The sequence below is a fragment of the Manis javanica genome, chromosome 4 (genome assembly GCF_040802235.1).
Source record: "Manis javanica isolate MJ-LG chromosome 4, MJ_LKY, whole genome shotgun sequence".
NCBI lineage: Eukaryota > Metazoa > Chordata > Mammalia > Pholidota > Manidae > Manis > Manis javanica.
The window spans coordinates 86,200,954-86,219,756 of record NC_133159.1 but is presented as its reverse complement, the minus strand read 5'-3'; the positions used below and the strand labels follow the sequence as shown (position 1 = coordinate 86,219,756).

Sequence of the window (18,803 nt, the reverse complement as noted above, 5' to 3'; positions counted from 1 at the left end):
GGTGCACTCTGCCCAGCAGGTTGGGAGCTTTCATGATTTCCAGGTGCTCAAGCTCCCTGGCTGGCTACACAGCTCCAAAGACCCCCTCCGTGATACGCAGCCTACTGCGCCTTTCTCCCAGCCAGCCCCACATGCCTCCCAAACTGGCAAACCCTACCCTGGTGTTAGACCAGCCAGAGGGAAGATCTGTCTATAGCAACTACAAACGTAAAACATAAAGGCTTATACCTGTGTACTCAGCCCACTGGTTCAGGCACTGGAGACAGGCATAGCAGCCGGGAAGCAGGAAACAGCTCTTTCCTCCCCTTAGGCACAAATACCACTCCCCTGCAATCCCCAACATTGCTTCAGGGACTGAGCAGCTCCAGAGAGTAGAGCTTCTGGACACTAGAGGGCGCAATATACAAATATGAAATGCCAAAGGAACCTGGTTCAGAGTAAAATTAATATAACTCCTGAGAAAGATGACATGGACCTCATGACTCTTCCTGAAAGGGCGTTCAAAATAAAAATCATTAACATGCTAATGGAGGTATGGAAAGATATTCAAGAACTCAGGAATGAATTCTGGTTGGAGAGCCAATCGTTGAAGAGCACAATGGAGGGTATTAAAAGCAGATTAGATACGGTGGAGGAGACAATAAATGAAATAGAAACTAGAGAAGAGGAATACAAAGAAGCTGAGGCACAGAGAGAAAAAAGGATCTCTAAGAATGAGACAATATTGAGAGAACTGTGTGACCAATCCAAATGGAACAATATTCATATTATAGGGGTACCAGAAGAAGAGAGAGAGAAAGGGATAGAAAGTGTCTTTGACAAGGTAATCGCTGAAAACATCCCCAATCTGAGGAAGGAAATAATCTCTCAGGCCATGGAGATGCACAGATCTCCCAACACAAGGGACATAAGGAAGACAACACCAAGACATATAGAAATTAAAATGGCAAAGATCAAGAATAAGGACAGACTATTGAAAGCAGCCAGAGAGAGAAATAAGATCACATACAAAGGAAAAGCCCATCAGGCTGACATTAGACTTCTCAGCAGAAACCTTACAGGCCAGAAGGGAGTGGCATGATGTATTTAATGCAATGAAGCAGAAGGGCCTTGAAGCAAGATTACTTTATCCAGCAAGATTATCATTTAAATTTGAAGGAGGGATTAAACAATTTCCAGATAAGCAAAAGTTGAAAGACTTTATCTCCCACAAACCATCTCTACAGTCTATATTGGAGGGACTGCTTTAGATGAAAGTGTTCCTAAGGTTTAACACCTGTCACCATATGTAATAAAACCACAGTAGAGAAAGTAGAACAGCTAATTATTAAGCAAATGCAAAATTAAATTAACTATCTCCAAAGTCAATCAAGGGATAGACAAAGAGTACAGAATATGATACCTAATATATAAAGAATGGAGGAGGAAGAAAAAGGAGGAGAAAAAGAAAAGAACCTTTACATTGTATTTGTAACAGCATATTGAGTGAGTTAAGTTAGACTCTTAGATAGTAAGGAAGTTAACCTTGAACCTTTGGTAACCATGAATCTAAAGCCTGCAATGGCAATAAGTACATACCTATCGATAATCACCTAAATGTAAATGAACTGAATGCACCAATCAAAAGACATAGAGTCACTGAATGGATAAAAAAACAAGACCCATCTATACGCAGACTATAAGAAACTCACTTTAAACCCAATGACATACACAGACTAAAAGTGAAGGGATGGAAAAAGATATTTCATGCAACTAATAGGGAGAAAAAAGCAGTAGTTACAGTACTCGTATCAGACAAAATAGACTTCAAAACAAAAAGTCACAAGACACAAAGAAGGACATTACATAATGATAAAGGGGTCAGTCCAACAAGAAGATATAATCATTATAAATATCTATGCTCCCAACACAGGAGCACCTACACATGTGAAACAAATACTAACTGAATTAAAAGGGGAAATAGAATGCATTCATTGTAGGAGACTTCAACACTCCACTCACTCTGAAGGACAGATCAACCAGACCGAAAATAAGTAAGGACACAGAGGCACTGAACAACACATTAGAACAGATGGACCTAACAGACATCTACAGAACTCTACATCCAAAAGCAGCAGAATACACATTCTTCTCAAGTGCACATGAAACATCTTCAAGAATAGATCATATACTAGGCCACAAAAAGAGCCTCAGTAAATTCAAAAAGACTGAAATTATACCAACCAGTTGCTCAGACCACAAAGGTATGAAACTAGAAATAAATTATGCAAAGAAAATGAAAAATCCCACAAACACATGGAGGCTTCACAACATGCTCCTAAATAACCAATGAATCAATGAACAAATAAAAACAGAGATCAAACAATATATCGAGACAAATGGCAACAATAATTCAAAAGTGCAAAAGCTGTGGGACGCAGTGAAGGCCATGCTAAGAGGAAAGTATATTGCAATACAGGCCTACCTCAGGAAAGAAGAACAATCCCATATAAGCAGTCTAAACTCACAATTAATGAAACTGGGAAAAGAACAAATAAGGCCCAAAGTCAGCAGAAGGAGGGACATAATAAAGATTAGAGCAGAAATAAATAAAATTGAGAAGAATAAAACAATAGAAAGAATCAATGAAAGCAAGAGCTGGTTCTTCAAGAAAATAAACAAAATAGATAAAACCCTAGACAAACTTATCAAGAAAAAAAGAGAGTCTACACACATAAACAGAATCAGAAATGAGAAAGGAAAAATCACTATGACACCACAGAAATACAAAGAATTATTAGAGAATACTATGAAAAATGATATGCTAACAAACTGGATAACCTAGAAGAAACAGACAACTTTCTAGAAAAATACAGCTTTCCAAGGCTGACCAAGGAAGAAACAGAAAATATGAATGGACTAATTACCAACAACAAAATTAAACTAGTAATCAAAAAACTACCTAAGAACAAAACCCCCGTACCTGATGGCTTCACCGCTGAATTTTATCAAACATTTAATGAAGACCTAATACCCATCCCCCTTAAAGTTTTCCAAAAAATCCAAGAGGAGGGAATACTTCCAAACTCATTCTATGAGGCCAGCATAACTCTAGTACCAAAACCAGGCAAAGACATCAGAAAAAAAGAAAATTACAGACCAATATCCCTGATGAACATAGATGCAAAAATAGTCAACAAAATATTAGCAAACTGAATTTAACAATACTTCAAAAAGTTCATCCATCATGATCAAGTAGGTTTTATTCCAGGGATGCAAGGATGGTACAACATTCGAAAATCCATCAACATCATCCACCACATCAACAAAAAGAAGGACAAAAACCACATGATCATCTCCATAGATGTTGAAAAAGCATTTGACAAAATTCAATATCTATTCATGATAAAAACTCTCAACAAAATGGGTATAAAGGGCAAATACCTCAACATAATAAAGGCCATATATGACAAACCCACAGCCAACATTATACTTACCAGCGAGAAGCTGAAAGCTTTTCCTTTAAGATCGGGAACAAGACAAGGATGCCCACTTTTCCCACTTCTATTCAACATAGTACTGGAGGTCCTAGCCACAGCTATCAGACAACACAGAGAAATACAAGGCATCCAGATTGGTAAGGAAGAAGTTAAACTGTCCCTGTTTGCAGATGACATGATATTGTACATAAAAAACCCTGAAGAATCCACTCCAAAACTACTAGATCTAATATCTGAATTCAGCAGTTACAGGATACAATGTTAATATGCAGAAATCTGTGGCATTCTTATACACTAACAATGAACTAGCAGAGAGAGAAATCAAGAAAACAATTCCATTCACAATTGCATCAAAAAGAATAAAATACCTACAAATAAACCTAACCAAGGAAGTGAAAGACTTATAGTCTGAAAACTACAAGACACTCATGAGAGAAATTAAAGAAGATACCAATAAAGAAACACATCCCGTGCTCATGGACAGGAAGAATTAATATTGTCAAAATGGTCATCCTGCCCAAAGCAATATACAGATTTGATGCAATCCCTATCAAATTACAATTTGGTACTGGCACAAGAATAGACCCATAGACCAATGGAACAGACTAGAGAGCCCTGATATAAACCCAACCATATACGGTCAATTAATATATGATGAAGGAACCACGGACATACAATGGGGAAATGACAGCCTCTTCAATAGCTAGTGTTGGCAAAACTGGACAGTTCCATGCAAGAGAATGAAACTGGATTGTGTTTAACCCCATACACAAAAGTAAACTCAAAATGGATTAAAGTCTTGAATGTAAATCATGAAACCATAAAACTCCTAGAAGACAACATAGGCAAACATCTTCTGAATATAAGCATGAGCAACTTCTCCCTGAACGCATCTCCTTGAGAAAGGGAAACAAAAGCAAAAATGAACTCATGGGACTACATCAAACTAAAAAGTTTCTGTATGGCAAAGGACACCATTAACAGAACAAAAAAGGCATCCTACAGTATGGGAGAATATATCTGTAAATGACATATCTGACAAGGGGTTAACATCCAAAATATATAAAGAACTTACACGCTTCAACACCCAAAAAGCAAATAACCCGATTAACAAATGGGCAGAGGATATGAAGAGACAGTTCTCCAAAGAAGAAATTCAGATGGCCAACAGACACATGAAAAGATGCTCCACATCACTAATCATCAGGGAAATGCAAATTAAAACCACAATGAGATATCACCTCACACTATTAAGGATGGCCAGCATCAAAAAGACTAAGAACAACAAATGCTGGTGAGGATGCGGAGAAAGGGGAACCCTCCTACACTGCTGGTGGGAATGTAAGCTAGTTCAACCATGTGGAAAGCAATATGGAGATTCCTCAAAAAACTAAAAATAGAAATACCATTTAACCTGGGAATCGCACTCCTTGGAATTTATCCAAAGAATACAACTTCTCAGATTCAAAAAGACATATGCACCCCTATGTTTATTGCAGCACTTTTTACAATAGCCAAGATATGGAAGCAACCTAAGTGTCCATCAGTAGATGAATGGATTAAGAAGAAGAGGCACATATACACAATGGAATACTATTCAGCCATAAGAAAGAAACAAATCCTACGATTTGCAACAACATGGATGGAGCTGGAGGATACTATGCTCAGTGAAATAAGCCAGGCGGACAAAGACAAGTGCCAAATGATTTCCCTCATTTGTGGAGTATAACAATGAAGCAAAACTGAAGGAACAAAATGGCAGTAGACTCAGAGACTCCAAGAATGAACTAGTGGTTACCAAAGCAGAGGGGTGTGGGAGGGTGGCTGAGGAGGGAGGGAGAGGGGGATGAGGGGTATTATGTTTAGTACACATGGTGTGGGGGATCGTGGGGAGAACTGTGCAGCACAGAGAAGGCGCATAGTGAATCTGTGGCATCTTGCTGCACTGATGGACAGTGACTACACTGGGGTATGAGTGGGAACTTGATAACATGGGTAAATGTAGTAACCACATCGTTTTTTCATGTGAAATCTTAATAAGAGTGTATATCAATCATACCTTAATAAAAAAAAATTTTTTTAAAAGGAACTCAGAAAAAATAGATAGACAGGGGACCTTCTTCAACTTGCTAAAGTTCAAATATAGCAACCTTCTAACATTGTACTTGATGGTAAATGCCTGGGTGCTTCCCCCACCCCCACCAGACTAGGAACAAGAGAAGAATGTCTGCTCTCACCACTCATATTCATCATAGTGCTGGAAGTTCTAGTTTGTGCACCAAGGAAAGAAAGGAGACATACAGATTGGAAAAGCAATAAAACTGTCCCTATTTGTAGATGACAGAATTGTCTATGGAGAAATTCCCAGGAATTCGTAGACACACACACACTCCCAAGTTTCACGATACAAATAAAACATAGAAAATCAATTATATTTCTATATACTAGCAATGAACATGTGGATACTGAAATTAAAAATAGAATACCATTTGTAATCACTCAAAAGAAAATGAAATACTTAGGTATAATTCCAGCAAAACAGGATTTTTGTGCTGAAAGCTACACAATGCTGAGGAAAGAAATGAAAGAAGATCTAAATAAAGGAAGAGACATGACGTGTTTATGGATTGGAAGACAACATTAGTAAAGATGTCAGCCCTCCCCAAACTGACACAGACATATAACATTCCTATCAAAACTGCAGCATGATTGTTTTATAGATACGGACAAGATTATTCTAAAATTTATATAGAAAAGAAAAGGAAGTTGCCATTGCTAAGATAATTTTGTTTAAGAAGGAAAAAGAGGGAGGAATCGCTCTTTCAGTGTTAAGGCTACTCTATAAGTACAGTATGTATTACGTATTTGAAAGTTGCCAAGAGCATAGATCTTAGAAGTTCCCATCACAAGAAAAGAAAATTGCTTTTGTAACCACATAAAGGGACAATATTAAGTAGACTTATTATGGTGATCATTTTGCAGTGTATACAAATATCAAATCAGTATGTTGTACATCTAAAACTAATATAATGTTATATGTCAATTTAATAAAAGAAAGCTATTGCTTCTGGAGTATGCAAGGGGAAACTGACTGAAAAGGAGCATTAAAGAACTTACTGGGTGTTGAATATGTTCTGTATCTTGTCTTGGGTTGTGATTACACAGGTGTATTCAACTGTGAAAACTCATTAAATTGAGATCTTTATATTTTATTGTATATTAATCATACCTCAATTTAAAAGCCTATGTGAATAGTGTGTAAAAAAAATCAACTGCATTTCTAGATACCAGCTTTGAACAATTAGAATGTAAAGCCTAAAAAAAGATACCTTTTTAAAATACATTCAATAACTTCTAATACCTAGGAACAGATATGCAAAACATGTGCAACACCTCTACACAGAAAACTAGAAATACTTTTTAAACTGAAGTAAATTAAAGAAGACCTAAATAATGGAAGGATAAGATAATTTGAATAAGAGAAAAGCTGGAAGATTTACACTCCCAGATATTGAGACTCATTTTAAAACTGCACCAATGATGACATTGAAATACTGGTGTCCAGATAGACAAATTAACAAAAAGAATAGAATACAGACTCAGAAATAAACCCACACATTTATCAATACTTGGTTTCTAACAAAGAGGACACTCTAGAGCAATGGTAAAAATGGGAAAGGGGTAATCTTTTCAATAAATTACGCTGGGTCAATTAAATATCCATATGGGAGGCTCCTATCTCACAATATTTAAAAAAATAATAATTCCTGATGTACTGTTAATCTAAATAAATGGAAAATCAATAGAGCTTCTGCAAAGCAACATAAAAGAATAAATTAATACTTTGGGCTTGACAAAGATGTCTAAAATCAAATATAAAAAGCAATACCTTAAAAAAAAAGATTAATGACATTTGGCTGCACTGAAATTGAGAAATTCTGTTCACCAGAAGACAGTATTGAGAGTGAAAAAGCAAACCACAAGAGTAGGTAAATATATCTGTACAACACAGAATGTAAACTAGTTTTATTTAGAATATTTAGACTCTTACAAATCAAAGGAAAGAGACTGCCCAATGGAAAGATGGCTGAGGAATATGAAAAGTTATTTCATAAAAGAGAATATACAATAAATATATAAAAAGATATTCAACTCATTAGTCATTAGGGAAAAGCAAATTAAAACAACAAAGCAAATTACCACTGTAAACAAAATATAATGGCTTGAATTTAAAAGACTGACAATACCAAGTATTCAAAAATATGGGAAGAAAGTCAAATCCCCACCCATTGCTGATGGGAGTGTAAATAGGCTTACCTACTTTGGAAAACTCTTTAGTAATCATCCTACAGATGAACACTCCACTCATAGGTATACATCCAGCATAAAGATATACCAAAAGATATGAAATAGCCCCAAATGGTAAACAACCTAAATATCCATCAATAGAAAAGCCAGAACATTATATAGTCAATGAAATTTTACCCAGAACACATAACAATACAAGGAAGGTCTAGTGCCTCAAAGAACCTGCCTTCAGGAAGGTTCTGACCTAAGCATTAATAATGACTGACTCTAATGCCCCAGTTACATAAGGAAGCCATCATGCACTTCAGATTTTACAGAAAAATACTTGGAGAACTATAGTATGGGTTCGCATCTAAGGAAATACCCTGAGCTTTACAGCTTATCTATAAGTATCTATAAGTGAAAAAAAACTCTTCAGTCTAGAGTGTCTTGACCTCATAACCTAGTTCCTTCAGTTATTATTTTGAAATACGGCAGAGAGAGGAGGCATAGTGGGGAGGTAAGAAGGAGGAGGGTGCAGGCATAGATAGGAGGGCTATGGCGTCTGACACCCTGAGAAAACTACATGAAACTGACCAGTGCTATTCTCCGCGGTATCTCCTAACCTTGTGAGCAGAAGCTCACAGAGTACTCGGTGCAAGGTGAACATGCAGTAGGTACCTAATGAATGAACACTCCTCCAAACAGTGATTTTAAGAGATTGAGTAAATGGCTTAAAGAAGCAGGCTTTGGTTTCTGTTTTCTAACCCAAGGACCATTTATTCAACTTTAGTAAGCAATTAGTATAACAGGCCCCTGACAGGTACACAGCACAAAGCTCCATGCTACAGGCACAAATAATGCAAAACAGAGGAAGCCACCAGCTGAGAATCTGATACAGAATAGAACTCTAAAAAAAAAAACAGAATTACTTTATTTGTATCTCAAAAGCAAAAAACCTAGTAGTGTCTGTCTACTTTTTGATCCTGTTTCTGGGTATCTTTTTCTTGCATATTCATTACATTTATATTTCATTCTCTTAAGATAAGATATTCTTTCACACTTTTCAACCCTTTTTTCTAATCAGTTATTCCCTCTGAGATTTGCAACTGAAGCAATTCCTCAGCGGGCTCAAGACCTTTTAACCATTTCAGACGCTTATAGCTTCTTTACAGCATCTCTCTGCAAAATTCATGGTCATTAGTTTCTCACCAAAATAAAATGATTTAAACGGAAAAGGAATTAATCATATGGAAGAGAATGCTATTCAAAACATATCTGTCCCAGCATTAAAAGAAAAAAAATGAAATTTCAGCATAAGATATCACTAACTGCGAACATTTTAGAGCTGGACCTAAACGAGTTAATGCTAATTTCATCTCCTCACTTTATTAATGGGTAAATTGATGGCACTTTCTAAAACTTTGAAGGGAAACTGGAAAAGGTTATATTTCTCTACTTTGTGATCTGTAGATTAATAGTTTGCGAATGAATGAATGAATAAATCTGTAAGTGTTCTAAATAAACGTCAGAAAGCTAGTTAGTGGCAGGGCTGATACTAAAACCCAGTTCTCATTTCTTCTTCCCTGGTGCTGTAGTAGCAGTTAGTTAGTTGTCAGGAAAGCAGTAATGTCACCAAAATCACTGACTGACCTTAGCTGTGTTTTTTTTTTCATTCTGCTTTTAGACAATGCAAACAAAAGAAAAGAATGAAAAGTGCCAACTGGGATGACAGAAGAAAATTGCACTGCAGCCAGATCACACATAGAAAATGACAGAAAAAAGGTAGGCAGCAATGGCTCTGTGATTTTCTTCTCACTCTCACCTGATCTAAAAGATATAAAAGGTACGAAGATAGAATGCATTAGCTGTCAAATCAACAATATTCCATTAGAGGCACAGACTTCTCTAACAATGCAGCCATTTTATAACCACAGGCTTGACATAGTCCACAACCAGGAGAACAAGAGGTAGAAATGATCAGGAACTCACTAAAAGAGGCAAAATACTCACTCTTCCAGGAAGTGCTGCTGGGGTCCTATAATGGAGCCCGGCCGGCAGATTCTGATCCAAGCAATTATTTCAGCATGTGTAAACCTGTAGTGTTTCATGACATAACAGGCTATCAATGTCCCTGTTCTTCCAAGACCAGCTGTAAGAGAAACAGAACAAGAAATACAAAACATAACAAATCCACCCACAAAAACACTAAGATCAAATCCTCCCCAGAAATTGCAGTGGTTTCAAGTATAATGAATGATGTTTAGCCAGATAATAATGCAGTGCTTCTTATATGATGTGGGGTTAAAAGATAATTTTAACTCAAGAAAAATCTTATAGATCATATGATTAAAATAAACATACATAGGAAAATATAAAACTCAGAGCAAGGGTCTTAAAAACTATCAAGTTCAACCCCAAGGGTCTTTGGGAATGACTGTCATTGTGGATATTCTTAAGGCAATGCTGGTTGCATGACAAGCACTTCCAAAATATCACTTGTCTGGTGTCTCCATACTCCCCATTCTTGGCCCCAGCCCAAGCTGAGATGAACCTAGAGTTAACAGTTTGTGCATGTGACCCGTGAGTCAGTCATATAACTAATTATATTATTGTGATCATTTTCAAACCTATTTAAATGGTTAGGGTTTTTTTTTACCTTATTTTAGAATAAAGAATCATAGGATCAAACTTAGAAGACACCTCAAGCCCTATCAACTACCTAACCACAACTGTTTGAATACCATCTCTATCAAGTGGACATCCTAACCTCTACTTCACTCAATCATAGACCAGGATTTCATGATTTCCTCTGTCAATAGGTCTTAACGGAGCACCTACTACCTGCCAGATACTGCACTCTGACCTGGAGCTACAGTGACAAATAAATCAGACATTGTCCCTGCCCTTGTGAGAACACGCAGCTGACAGAAAGAACCAAGCAAACAAAAAGGCTCAGATTTCATTTCCTGAACACCTGCATTTTTAATAACTCGTGTCAGCATTTTTTTATGTTGAAAATATGTCAGCATATTTTGTTATGTAAGATAAAATAATACAACAAGAAATGATCTTCAATGAAATATTGGTTACTATGATGAGCTCTGATCCAAAGTTTTTTATAAACTGTTTTTTTTTTTCCTTTCTTCAGGGAAAAGTGATAGGACTTTACCAATCTCTCTTTTTTTTTTTAATATACATAGGCTTCCTCCTTTTCCAAAAATATTCAAAACCTTGATCAGGCTATATAGGCTCTCAAAAACAGTGGTGGCTGTTCATATACCACAGCAACTGTGACCCAGAGACACCAACCAAGTGAATCACATTAGTGTAAAAGTGAATATGGAATTCAGGACTAAAATCCCCATGTGTCCTGCCTGATTCTCATCCAAGAATTCCTTCCGCTGTTGGCTCCCCTGTTCAGCCACTCTCTACAGGCACTGACTGAGATCGTCTGTGTGCAAGGTGCTGTGATAGGTGCTGGAGATAAAAATGTGAAAAGTCCTGTCCTCCTGAAGTTTATAGTGCTAAACCTATAATGCTTATTTACAAGTATGTTCTAAATCTTCCATTTCTGGCTTCTTGAAAATTATTCTTCATTTTTTATTTTTATTGAAATGAATTTTTCATATTAATTATACATTTTTATTTATTAAGTGCTACCCATGAACAAGGCACCACACTGAGTTATTTTTCCACTCCTTAAAATCTGTTTCTGTCTTACACACTTTTTCTTACAGAAAGATATAAAGTAGCTCTGTCCTTTTTTAAGCATTAGATTTAACTAGTCAAATGTTTATTCATTGCCTATAAGATACCCAGGACAGGGCTCTACTCATAGGATAGGGATATAAGCAAGTATAGGGTATAATTTTTAACCACAATGGGTTATCAAAGTTGTTGTGACACTTTGTGTAGACACAATATTCACTAAGAAACCAAACAAGAAGATATTAGGTTTAAACTGAAGCTGGGCTCAGAGAGAGCAGAAGGGCTTGTGTGAGCTGCTGGTGTCTTCAAAGAATGTGTCATTTATGACAAGGACTTTAGCAGACTCTAAAGAATAGGAAAGTCACAGAACATTTCCAGCAAAGGATCCGATAAGCAAAAGCCAGGCTGGTCTAAAGAATGTGTCCTTGTGTGTCAAGTGGAAAAGAAGGTCAGACTCGGAAATGGAGGGTTCAGATTGAAGAGCGCCTCTGAGTCAAGTGGAGGAGCCTGTACTTAGGTGAAGGGGGTTACCAGTCACGGACCAGAGACACTGAGGGTGGCTGAGTTATTGTCAGGAGCCCCCAGGGCCAGATCCGTGGTACTCAGAGCACTGATTGTCACATCTCCTGCATACATGTTTTATTACTCTTCAAATGTATGTGGATGATGATTAGAAGAACAAAATTCAACTCATTTAAAAAGTATATGAAATTTATGACATTATCAACAGGTAACAAACATAAAACTGCTATCGTGTAAAAATCTGTATTTGTTCTTTACCCAATGCTTCAAAAGTGCAAAATAAAACTGCCGTATATTTTGCGGACAAGAAAGTGGCAGGCAAAAAGCACACGGATCTAGCAGCAGCATAGCAGCTGGCCTAGAAAGGACAGAGCGAGGAGCCAGAGAGGGCTGCCGGAAGGCTGGGGCGGGCGAGCAGGGCCGGCTGAGAGGCACACAGCCTAGGGTGGGGCGGTCATAAAAGGGAAGAGCTGCATTAGGGCGTTTGGACTGTGTCACAGGTAAAGTTGACATACCACTGGCCTGGAAAACTAGTACAATGTCAATCTCATCCATGAAAATAGTTAGTTAGAAAAGGAAATAGGGGAAAGTTGACAGCTTCGTTTTGTTATATTTAAGACTCTTTCCCCAGAAGGAAGGGTCCTTTTGTCAGCCTTCTCTAGTCAAATAATAAAGAGTACCTTCTCTAATCTCCCCCATAATTCAAAATGCACAGTATCTCAGCAAATATAAGAAACCATCACATCTTCTAACAGTGTAATATACACCATTATTTAAGTTCCACTAAGAAAAAATTAAACTATCTCATCTTATCAACTTTAAGATCATCCTAGATTCATAAATGTGAAAATGTGAAAAAACTGTCTCTAATTCACTGTTCCCAGCCTTATTCTCTTATTGCCCCCTCAAGAGCCTCTTTAGATATTTTTTCTAATCATCCCCCATGATATTTTACTGCCACAGATATACTGCGTATCAGCTTATGTGCTATATGTAAATCTGTGCTTTACATAGAAAAAGAATGCTTTTTACACCCAAAAACGATTTTCCCTCTTGGGGACAATATTGCCCAGTTGGAAATGCATATCAAAAATGCAAGTGAAATTACAATCAAGCTCATGTTTATAAGTATCTGACACCCCCTTCTCATTAACTTTTCCTTTCTAAAAATTGTATTTACATATTTACACCATTTCATTAGATGAAGGGTGTGTGTACACATGGCCTGTTTTCATCTGAAGTATCTTTTGCCCTACATCAAACATCAACATTCTTTAGAAAAGAGGGAAGTTTAGTTATGGTTTCAGCGGGACTCTTCCTTTAGTATTAGAGCTAAGAGTGATTTCCCTTTCTGCTTCTGCTAAATTGTTAATTCCCTAGACATCTGACAAGACTACAGGTAATCATGTTGACAGAACACAGCTGGACAGCCTGGAGCAGGAACCAGGGCCCATTTGGTTTCCAATCTCCCTCCTTCAAGTGGCCAGTTTGGGTCTCTGTCTGGAGAGAAGATGGCTTTATGGAGACAACACTACCTCTCACTTCCCCCTCCTGTGCAAGGGGCTGTCTTCTTCTCTCAGTTGAGCTCCTAGTCGCATACACACTACCAAAAAAAGGTGGTACAGAAAATTTTCAAATTTCTCTGAAACTACAGTTGCTACCCCCTTTTAAAAAGAGTCTATAATTTAGATCTATAAAAAGAACATACTTAGCACTCAATAGTTAGGAGCTCTTGCCACAATTCAACAGAATAGGAACATTTCACTAAGTTTCTATTAAAACTTTAACAAATTTTTTAAAGCATTCATAATTAAAGGGCTCCCTGGCACAGCAAGACAAGACGTTGAAAAGTATTCTATTTATACCAAGTTAAAAGCTGCTTGCCTTACAATCCCAGGCATTTTCTGAAATCAACAATCACATACCAGAACATTACAATGTTGCCATTCTTTTAATTATTATTTGTGTTAGGACATTTTAAGAATTTATAGCCACACTTTTTATCAAACACAAGGAAAGAACTGTAGATACTGAATCATTGTAAGATTTCCCACATTCCCAGCAAATTAATTTCCAGTTTGTCTCCATATATAGCATTCTGTGCTGAGGCATGACATATTCATTCTATTCCCAGCAGCTATCAAAGTTCACTTGACATTGGATAAGATTCTCTCTCCCTCCTCTCTACAGTTCAGTTAAAATGATCAGTGCTACTTGAATTCCCAGAAAATTAAGCTGACTTAATTAGGGCAGATGTCACAATAATTAACAAGACTATAGTAGATAAGTATGCTATTAAAAGCAATACAGCTGTAATTAAACTGAAGGTATAATCCTTATGAAAGCATCCTACATGTGTGTATAAGTGGAAGCAAATGAAATAACACTCTCAAAAAGATGTCACCATATGTGAATATGACTTTTGTATACAAGAACTGACCTCAATAGTAAAGGTTCTGATTCTGAATAAAAATATAAAACTGTAGTATTATGTGTATGCATATTTTATGAAATTTTAAGAAATATATTTCTTAAAATGCCAACATTCACGGGTCACAAACATAACACAGAGAATACCTGAAACATGAATGCTTAATACCAGAGGGCTTTATTTGCACAATGTTTGTTAGGTGAGGAATGCTATCAAGAGAGACAATGAGTTTTGCCAGCATCTAACCTCACCCATCAGGACACCCACAGTCGGTGCAGCCAGGTTCCTCAGCCCCCTGTGCAGAGGCCAGCCCCACCCACCAGTGCACCCACAGCAATCACAGCCCAGTCATAGCAGGCAGGCACATGCAGCCCACACGAGGCAGCCCCCGGAATGTCTGGTTCTGGTGACCAAGGGAGATCGCATATGGGCCCCACAGGATGCCTTCTACATAAGGCCACTACCTCCAAGACTAGGAGATATAGTATGTCTACCTAACACACAGAAATAAACTCAGAGAGTCAGACAAAATGAGAAGATAGAGGAATATGTTCCAAACCAAAGAACAAGACAAAAACTCAGGAAAAAAAGCTACACAGAACAATCTCCCTGATAAAGAGTTCAAAGTAATGGTCATGAGGATGCTCACTGGACTTGAGAGGAAAGTGGATGAACTCAGTGAGAACTTCAACAAAGAAACAGAAAATATAAAAAAGAACCAGTCGGAGCTGAAGAAAAAAATAAATGAAATGAAAAATATGCTAAAGAGAATCAATAGCAGATTAGAGAACGCAGAATAATGAATCAGCAAACTAGAAAACATGGTAGAGGAACTAATCCAAGCTGAATAGCAAAAAGAAAAAAGAATTTTAAAAAATGAAGATAGGTTAAGGGACATCTAGGATAACATCACACATATTAATATTCATATTATAGGGATCCCAAAAGGAGAAGAGAGAGAACACAGCAGATAATTAAATAATAGTTGAAAACTTTCCTAAAACCTGGGGAAGGAACCAGACATCAGGTCCAGGAATCAAAGAGAGCCCCAAACAAGATGAACTGAAGCAGGTCCACACCAGCACATAATTAAAATGTCAAAAATTAAACACAGAGAAAAAATCTTAAAGGCAGGAATAGAAAAACAACTAGCTATATAAAAGAGACCCCCCATAAGATGATTACCCGATTTTTCAGCAGAAACGTTACAGGCCAGAAGGAAGTGGAATAATACATTCAAAGTGCTGAAAGGAAAATACCAACAACCAAGAATTCAGAATTGAAGGAATGATAGTTTCTTAGACAACAAAAGTTAAAGGAGTTTATCAGCATTAAACCAGCCTTACAAAAAATGTTAAAGGGACTTCTTAAATAGAAAAGAAAAGGCCAAAATTAGAAAATTATGAAAGGAAAGAAATTCACTAATAAAAGCAAACATATAGTAAAGGTGGTAGATCAGTCACTTATAAAGCTAGTATGAAGGTTAAAAGACAAAAGCAATAAAATCAATTTTATCTGCAATAATTAGTTAAGGGATACACAAAATAAAAAGATATAAAATATGATATACAAATAAAACATGGAGGGAGTATAAAAATGTATGCTTCTAGAAAGTGTTTAAACTTAAGCACTATCAACTTAAAAAAGACTGTGATATATGTAGGATTTTATATATGAACCTAATGGTAGCCACAAACCAAAACCAGTAACAGATCCAAACATAATATTAAAGAAAAGCATCAAATCACAAGGGAAGGGAGCAAGAGAAGAAAAAGAAAAAGAGGAGAACTACAAAAATAACCAGAACACACTTAACAAAATAGCAACAAGTACATACCTATCTATCAGTAATTACTTTAATTGTAAAGAGACTAAATGCTCCAATCAAAAGGCACAGGGTGACCGAGTGGATAAAAAATACAAGATCCATCTATAGTCTGCCTACAAAAGACTCACTTCAAAAATAAGGACACACACAGACTGAAAGTGAAGGAATGGAAAGAAATATTCTGAGCAAACAGAAGCAAAAAATAAAAATAAAAGCTGAGGTGATAATACTTATATCAGACAAAGTAGGCTTTAAAACAAAGACTGTAACAAGAAACAAAAAAGGGCATTACATAATGATAATGGGATCAATCCAACAAGAGGATATAATAAATATAAACATCTATGTACCCAACACAGGAGCACCTAAATAGAAAGCAAATATTAACAGATATAAAGGGAGAAACTGATAGTAATACAGTAACAGTAGGGGACTTTAACACCTCACTTATGTCAATGGATAGATCATCCAGACAGTAAATCAGTATAAGGAAACAGTAGTTCTTAACAATACATTAGACCAGATGGAATTAGCAGTTATATACAGAACATTCCATCCAAAAACAGCAAAATATACATTGATTTCAAGTGCACATGAAACATTCTCCAAGATAATTCACATTAGACCACAAAACAAGTCTCAATAAATTTAAGATTGAAATCATACCAACCATCTTTTCTAACCACAATGGTATGAAACTAGATATCAATTACAGGAAAGAAAACTGGAAAAAAACACAAACACATGTAGGCTAAACAACACACTATTAAACAACTAATGGATCAATGAAGAAATCAAGGAGGAAGTTAAGAAAAATACCTTGAGACAAATGAAATTGGAAATACAACACCTCAAAATCTTTGGGACACAGCAAAAGCAATTCTAAGAGGGAAGTTTACAGTGATACAGACCTACCTCAAGAAATAAAAAAAATCTCAAATAATCTGACCTTATACCAAACTAGAAAAGAAGGAACAACCAAAGCCCAAGTTAGTAGAAGGAAGGAAATAGTACAGATCAGAGCAGAAATAAATGAAATAGGGACTTTAAAAAATTAGAAAAGATTGATGAAACTAAGAGCTAATGAAACTAAGGTTCTTTGAGAAGATAAACAAAATTAATAAACCTTTAGCCAGATTCATCAAGGAAAAAAGGGAGAAGCCTCAGGTAAATAAAATCAGAAATGAAAGGAACTTATAACTGACACCACAGAAATACAAAGGGTTGTAAGAGACTACCATGAAAAATTATATGCCAACAAACTGGACAACCTAGAAGAAATGGATAAATTCTGAGAAAAGCACTACCTTCCAAGACTGAATAAGGAAGAAATAGACAATCTGCACAAACTGATTGCTAGTAATGAAATTCAATCAGTAATCAAAAACTCCCAACAAACAAAAGTCCTGGACCAGATGGCTTCACAGGTGAATTCTACCAAATATTTAAAGAGCAAACAACTGTTCTCAAACTATTCTAAAAAACTGAAGAGGAAGGAAAAATTCCAAATTCATTCTATGAGGCCAGCATTACCCTGAAACCAAAACAAAGACACTACAGAAAAAGAAAAGAAAATTACAAGCCAATATCCCTGATGAATATTGATGTAAAAATCCCCACAAAATATTAACAAACTGATTTTAACAATACATTAAAAAGATCATTCACCATGATCAAATGGGATTTATTCTAGGGATGCAAGAATGGTTCAATATCTGCCAATCAATCATCATGTTATACCACATTAACAAAAGGAAGAGTAAAAGTCCTATGATTATCTCAATTGATGCAGAAAAGGCATTTGACAAAATTCAACATCCATTTATGATAAAAACTCTCAACAAAGTTGGTAGAGAGAGAACAACCTCAACATAATAAAGTGCACAAATGACAAGCCCACAGCTAACATCATACTCAGTGGTAAAAAGCTGAAAGTTTTTCTTCTAAGTACAGGAACAAGACAAGGATACCCACTCTCACCATTTTCATTCAACATTAGTACTGGAAGTCCTAACCACAGCAATCATACAAGAAAAATAAATAAAAGACATGCAAATTGGTAAGAAAGAAGAATAACCCTCACTATTTGCAGATGACATGATTTATTATATACAGAACATCTTAAAGACTTTACCAAAAAAATTATTAGAACCATAAGTGAATTCCACAAAGTTGCAGGATACAAAATTAATATATAGGACTCTGTGGCACTTCTATACATTAATAACAAATTAGCAGATATAGAAATTAAGAAAACAATCCCAGTTGCAATTGCATCAAAAAGAATAATACATCAGGAATAAATTTAACCAAGGAGGGAAAAGATCTATACTCTCAAAAACAAGACATTGATCAAAGAAAACATAAGACATTGATGAAGATAACCCAAATAAATGGAAAGATAGACCATGTTCATGAAATGGAACAACTAACATTGTTAATATGTTCTAACCACCCTAAGCAATCTACAGATACATGCAATCCCTATCAAAATACCAATAGCATTTTTCACAGAACTAGGACAAATAATCCTAAAATTTGATTG

At 36.2% G+C, this 18,803-nt stretch overlaps 1 protein-coding gene across 7 annotated transcripts in view; it reads right to left on the bottom strand.

Annotated features, from left to right (window-relative positions):
- The window catches only part of CDC14A (cell division cycle 14A), a 190,772-nt gene that overhangs the window by 47,891 nt on the left and 124,078 nt on the right, over nt 1-18,803 (bottom strand). For all 7 annotated transcript variants that reach the window (XM_073234363.1, XM_073234362.1, XM_037018699.2 and 4 more), the window contains one exon: nt 9,780-9,918. In XM_073234363.1, coding sequence (XP_073090464.1) covers nt 9,780-9,918 — 139 coding nt within the window. The remainder of the gene's footprint in view (nt 1-9,779; nt 9,919-18,803) is intronic.